At 37.1% G+C, this 6,984-nt stretch overlaps 1 protein-coding gene across 1 annotated transcript; it reads left to right on the forward strand.

The window, feature by feature from the left end:
* The first annotated feature begins 485 nt into the window (after positions 1–485).
* LOC112786728 (inactive TPR repeat-containing thioredoxin TTL3) lies at positions 486–5,224 on the forward strand. The gene is made up of 5 exons (XM_025830099.2): positions 486–2,062; positions 2,525–2,720; positions 2,826–2,998; positions 3,566–3,899; positions 4,722–5,224. Exons 1-5 carry the CDS (start codon positions 1,149–1,151, stop codon positions 4,845–4,847), a joined length of 1,743 nt encoding a protein of 580 aa, XP_025685884.1. The 5' UTR covers positions 486–1,148; the 3' UTR covers positions 4,848–5,224.
* The last annotated feature ends 1,760 nt before the right edge of the window (positions 5,225–6,984 follow it).

Genomic DNA, 6,984 nt, shown 5'->3' on the forward strand with positions numbered 1-6,984 from the left:
GTCCTTTTTTAACAGTAAATTAGCTATTAGAATAATTATCTCGCACAACTATTATCCCCATAAAGACTAATCTTTTCATCTTCATGCCCTAATTTAGTCTATATGTTCATTTATAAATGATAATCATATATTCATCAATTAATCTAAGTTGGAATCTTATTTCATACATTTTTTTAACAAGAAATTAGCAGCCAAAATAATGAAATATTACACCATAAAATAATCAACCATGGTAATATCAAAATAATAAAAAAATTATATTAGAGATATACTAAAATTAACTACAAATATAAAATACATATTAGCTATACATACATTAAAAATAAATTAAATTACTCATATATTTATACACAAATATATAAAATTAATTTTAATGACTAGTATTTTTTTATTTTATATGGTGACCACTTAATCATTAATAATTGAGTTTTAGTGTCCATATAAAATAATCCTATAATATGTAGCTATGTGCTTATGATTTTGGCATGTTACAGCCATTTGAGGTTACAACTTACAAGGAAACAAAACAGATAACAAACCTAATCATTCCCATAATTTTGGACATCCTTCTTGTGAGTTGTAACCAAGACCGGGTCTAATGCTTTTCTTGTTCCGATGAAACTAACCTGAAAAAACAAAAATATTGAGAAGGAAATTGAAAGCCAGCTAGAGCAATGTATATACATCAATAGAATAACAGATTTTCGTTTCGTCGTTCTTTTCTTCCCTTTTCCCCATAAGTTTTCCTTTTGGAGATCATGCCATTTGGTTCTTTTTATCCATTTTTTTTAGATTAGAGAATTTATTAAAAAAAAAAAAAACCATTCCCTTGCAGCCTTTCCAGGAGGAGGTTCTTTAGAAATTAGAATTATCTGCTGGAAATATTATTGGGCTTATAATCCTTAGCCATAAGGGTTCATTTCGATCTCTGAATTACTTTTGCATTCCAAGTGGTTGTTGTAATGTCTGAATTTGAAATGTTTCCCATTTCACTAGATTTATCAGGACAAGTTCACATCACATAGAATTTTCATTACTCTTGTTAAAAACACTAATGATCATCCATTATCATCCTCAATAGCCAAATCTGTATAGAAAAACATAAGTCTTAGAACACATTCAAGGAAAATTAGTGAGGGAAAAACAAAATGAGAGACACTTCACCAGAAAGCAGAGGTTGTGGTTTGCTATCATCATTGCTTCGCAGGCGCGGCTCATCTAGGAGCAAAACTGAAAGATATTCTGGTAATGATGATGCTCATAATCATGGGAAGCAACCATCAAAAACCAAAGATTCGAAACGGCCACAGAGTGATGTCTCTGATGATGCCCGAAGATCTGCTTCTTCTGCATCAAGCAATTCCAACACTCCCCAGAGCCAAAAGCATGTAGTTGTAAGTGTAAACCAAAACCACCAAAGAAAACAACAACAACATGATGAGGCAGCAGCAGCATCAATGGCAGTGTGTTCGTCATCTAGGTCGTCGAAGGTGTCACCTGTACAAGGATATGTCAATCAGGGAAGAAAGGTTCCAAAAGATGCCGTTGGAATATCCGGTGAGCTTGATAGCATGTTAAACGATTACCAGAAGCCGAAGGGAAGCAACAAGCTTGTTCGAGCTTCTAGCAATGTGATGATATATGGTAACTTAGGTAACCTTGGACAAGGAGGAGGAGGAACAAATTATCCTAGTTCAAACATTCCAATGGATAAAGTGGAAAATGGTGGTGGTAGTAACAATAATAGGAATAAAAAGGTTACTAGGAATAGTAAAGAAGAATCAGGTTCACTTTGTAGGGCTGTGTCTACTAGAATGGACCCTGAACAGTTGAAGATAATGGGGAATGAGGATTATAAGAATGGGAACTTTGCTGAGGCATTGGCTCTGTATGATGCAGCAATTGCAATTGATCCTAATAAGGCTGCTTATAGAAGCAATAAAAGTGCAGCATTAACAGCTCTTGGAAGGCTTTTGGAGGCTGTGTTTGAATGTAGAGAAGCCATTCGAATTGATCAGCATTACCAAAGAGCTCATCAACGATTGGGAAACTTGTACTTTAGGTAAGTATCCATGCAGCACTTTCCTTTCAGTAGAAAAAAGATTATGTTTCTCAATATACATCTTCCAACATGCATCTCTAATTATTTTCCTTGTATATATGAGAGAGATTCTTAGGTATTTATAGAATAAGAGAAATTTCTTATTCTACTTCATTCTCTTTTTGTTGCTTCAATAAAAATTGATAATTAAGGTGATAACAATAACCTATAAGAGATTTTTCAGCATCTCCCGCGATCTCATTGTCTCTTGTATTTCATTTACATACAATTTTAATGTATTGCTAATATTGAAAAATGGTAAAAGGGTAGTTCTTCCATTTCAAATTAACTGTCAATTTAGACAAAGTAGCACATAAGAAAATCAATGTATCAGGACAATTTACATAGCAACAGCAGTTTCTGGCTTAGAGCAATAAGAATGTCTTTTACTTGTTATTCATAGTCTCATTGACTTTCTTTCAGACTAGGAGACCCAGAAAAGGCATTGTATCATTATAAACAAGCAGGACCAGAGGCTGATCCTGATGAGATTGCTAAAGTGAAGATTCTTCAGGTTCATCTAAACAAGTGCACAGAGGCTCGCAGGGTGGGAGATTGCAACACACTGATCACTGAAACCAACAAGGTTATATCATCTGGTGCAGATTCTGCTCAACAGGTGAGTAGTTTTAAATTTTATACATTTATATCATTGCATGTTCTAATATGACTATGCTAATTAAACATGTGCTAATATGACTATGGTCTTGCCTTTTACTGGAAGATATTTGCATTACAAGCAGAAGCACTCTTAAAGCTTCGTAGACATCAAGATGCAGAAAAAATAATGTCAAAGTGCCCGAAATTTGATGTTGATGAGTGTACTAGGTTCTTTGGACCTATTTGCAATGCAAATTTGTTGGTGACACGTGCCCAAGTCGATATAGCAGCGGGGAGGTTAGAATCCTTTTGGTTTCATTTTATTATTTGAACCTCGAAATTTATTAGGTAATCTGAATTCTGAACACTCAAATTGGCATTTGCTTTCTACAATTCAATTAAGTGTAAAGTGCCTATCAATCTCTTGAAGATAGTTCACAGATGAGTTAGGCAGAGTTAGTTTGTGAATTATAGCTAGTTAGCAGTTAATGATTTCTCCACTGTCTTCATGCTTGACTAATAATGTAGATCCATTTTAAATTAATATTGTTTTAAAAAATTAGATAACTAAAGTAGTACCAATATATATTGTAAGGTCCATGGTAAGAATTTACTTACTAATACATACTACCTACATGCAGATCTTCTTCTTTTTAATCCGAATACCTGCATAGAAGTGATCATACCATTGAAATTGCTAACTAAGAAGCAAAATTTGTTCATCACAATTAGTAGAAATCCCACCCATGATTTGTGCAAAATATGTATCTTTACATGAATCAAATTAATTTGTTATAGATTCGTATGATTAACCTTCAAACTATGTAGCAAGATTCTAAAGTGAAACCTATATCAACTGTGTAGATTTGAAGATGCTTTAGAAGCAGCTCAGAAAGCAGTTAGTTTGGATCCCAATAATAGGGAGGCCAATATGGTTATGAGAAAGGCTCGAGATGTCAGCGCTGCTCGATCAAAGGGAAACGAGCTTTTCAAGGCATCAAGGTTCTCTGAGGCCTGTGCCGCATATGGAGAGGGACTTGAACGTGATCCATATAACTCTGTTTTACTATGCAACAGTGCTGCATGCAGATCAAAACTAGGCCAATATGAGAAAGCTGTGGAAGATTGCACTCTTGCACTTAACTTGCGCCCATCTTATGCCAAGGCTAGGTTGAGAAGAGCTGATTGCAATGCCAAGGTAAACAATCTAACCTAGTTATTCTGTTTTGTTCATGTCAATGTCATGCAGCATACACTTAGGTTGCTTTCGAAGGTTGTCACGTGATAGAAATGAGTAAGTGTCCTTTCCGGTCTCCCATTTCTTCGAAGTCCCCTCTATAATCTATTCAGTTCCCAACCGTCCAAGTAACACATCTAAGCGGCTCGTCAACAATTGCATGTTGATGTGTCAGAGGCCTTTTAGACCAGTTATTTGAATGGTTTGGGACCGATTAAAAATTTTCGAATTGTAGAGAGGCGTTTTGTGTTGCGAATAAATGATCAGGAACCGAAAAGAACATTTACTCAGAAATATAAATACACTGAGTGCCGCAAACGAATTTAAACAAGGTGAGAGTTACAAAGACAAATAAAATATCTGTCTCAGAACAAATTTCTCTATATTTTTTGTCAATCAAAAGTATAGGGAAGATGGGGATATATTTTCCTTTTGTCTCTATCAACGTCTCTGCATGTTATCTTGGAACGATTACCAAATGGGGGCCTTAGAACAGAGAAATAGTCTTGCATAATTAATGAATTCTTATAGGTACACTTTTAGAGGGTAAAGTGCAAGATTTAAATTGATGAAAAAATCATAAGTTTGACTATCCAGTAGGTTATGCATATATCTTTGTTTATAAACAATTCATAATATTGAACTTCATCCTCTAGATGCCAAGTCCATAATTAACAAGGATGTAAGTTAGACAAAATAAGTTTCAGTGCAATCCAAATTTGGTTTTCTAGTTATGTGAATAATGTTATTCTCTCTTTTGTGATTTTTCTTGTGATATTTTAGTTGGAAAGGTGGGAAGCTTCCATACAAGACTATGAAATTTTGTTAAAAGAGACACCAGATGATGAACAAGTAAAACGGGCATTGCTGGAGGCCCAAGAAAAGCTAAAGAAGCAAAGAGGTGGATAAAGGAGATGAAATAATATATTTGATTCATATAATTGAGAGAAGAGAATCATACAAAGAAAACAGAGGCCTTATTATCTGTGTTAACAAATTGCAACACAAAGGATTGGATGATCAATATGCACTTTAAAACATTTCCATTGGAAGTAATTAATTGCTCCATTTGTTTACAAGCTGGAACGAAGTGGCCAGGGTAATAATGTATATTGTAGAACTAGTACTTGATCTGTATCTCTTCTCAATTCCACAGAAATTCTCGTTGGGGGATATATTGTATGATGATTTTTCTTTGAAGGAATTCATCAGTGTACATTATTAGATTTTATTCTTTAGGGAATTCCGCGGCGCTAATTATATATTTCTTTTTTTGTTACCTTGACTAATCCATTTCTATAGATTTTATGTTCTCTCTAACCAGATTATGATCCATCTTCAAATTCAATATAACTCTTTTAAAAAAATTTTATGGGTTATAAGATTTATTTTTATACATTATGTAAACTGTAAAGAGACTCATTAACGGGAGCGGATTCTCTTGAGTGCTTAATCTCAGCCATTAATTAATTTTAACAGTGATAATTATAGTTGTTTTACAACACTATTCTAACTCAAAAATCATCTTTGTCTTTTTATTTTTGCTAAACCTTTTTTTTCCTTCTTTTTCGTAACACTTCATCTGTTGTGGCCAATGTCATCAAACATTATTTAATTATTTATGATAGTTTCTTGTTCATACCTGTTCATCTGCTCAGGCGTTCGGAGGACTGGGGTGGACTAATGCTGGAGCAGAGGCTCGGAGGTGTTAGGACCTGGGCGCGAGCTGCGATGCTGGGAGAGAATGCCTGCTGGGATCCACAGAGTGATGGTGTGGTGGGGCCACCTGCAAGGACTCCGACGCTCAAGTCAGTATTCGTACAAGAGGCGGCGATTTAGGGTTAGAGTAGGTGACGTACCATCTAGGGAGGGGTAGGTTCCTCCCCTTTTATAGTCTGTATTTGGGTGGGCCCCATGTGGCCAGTCCCACCTTCCTGGAAGTTTTTGCTAGCTGTCTAGGTTCCACGTGGATGAGGAGATAAAGGCGGGTCACCTCGTAGCTCGATTCGAGCGACTCGTCGGGTCGGCCGCTCATGTCCGGACCCGGGTCGCTAATAGGCAGGGCCGGAACAGTGCCCCCAGCGTGCCAGCTATGGGCATAGCTTGTAGTTGGCGCGTTTGTTCTACTCGCTTCTCGACGGAGTTCTCTCGGGATCGGGAGTCCGTGCCCCCAACGTGCGAGTTGCTTTTGTCAGTTACTGGAAACGTTGCCTCGATTCTTACACCGAGCATTTAATGCTCATTATGGCTGATTTGAAACTTGAGTGAAAAAGCCATTTTGCCCTTGACTTTTGCGCTTCCTAGTGTCAGTTACTATTCTGCATTCTCCCCTTTCGCTCCTTATTCCTTTATACTTATTCCAATTCACTGCCTCATCATCATTCTCCTCCTTCTTGGCTGCACTTTCCCTGGGATACATCCTTCCTTTTTCCACAATTTCCTGGTAAGCGTCGACTACCTTCATCTTTTCATGGATGATCCTGGTTTTGTTTTTATTTTTGCCATTGTTATTGCGTTCTTTCTTCATTGTTTATAATTGCTCTTGCTTGGGTTACGCTATTGTTAGGTAGTGTTCCGAGGGTTACCTGAAATTGAAAGTCGATCTCGGACGAGATCTTCTGTGCTGGTTGGAGCTGTCACGTCCGACTTGCTGATCCTTGAGATGTTGCTGATCCTTTATCATCGGAGGGGGTGGTACCTGCAAGAGACTCCGATGCTTAAGTTAGCATGGGCTTTGAGCAGGTGTTTTTGTAGAATCAGAGTATGAGTTATACTTGGGTGCTCCAGTATATTTATAGTAGTGTGGAGTAACCTTCCTTGAGATAAGTTTAGTTATCTTATCTTTATCTTTGAGCGAGTCACCTTATCTTTCAGGCCAGCCGCCTTTAGAGTGGGCTGCGTCCTTTGATCTGGGCCTACTTGGGCCTCTATAATGGTTTGGCCGACCTCTTTAGGGAGAGGTCAGTGTCGACCAACCTTTACAAGAGGTCGGTTGCTTTGATGTCGTCCAGTCAGGATAAAGCAGCTCGACCCAGGGTATGAACAG

The sequence above is a fragment of the Arachis hypogaea genome, chromosome 20, assembly GCF_003086295.3.
Source record: "Arachis hypogaea cultivar Tifrunner chromosome 20, arahy.Tifrunner.gnm2.J5K5, whole genome shotgun sequence".
NCBI lineage: Eukaryota > Viridiplantae > Streptophyta > Magnoliopsida > Fabales > Fabaceae > Arachis > Arachis hypogaea.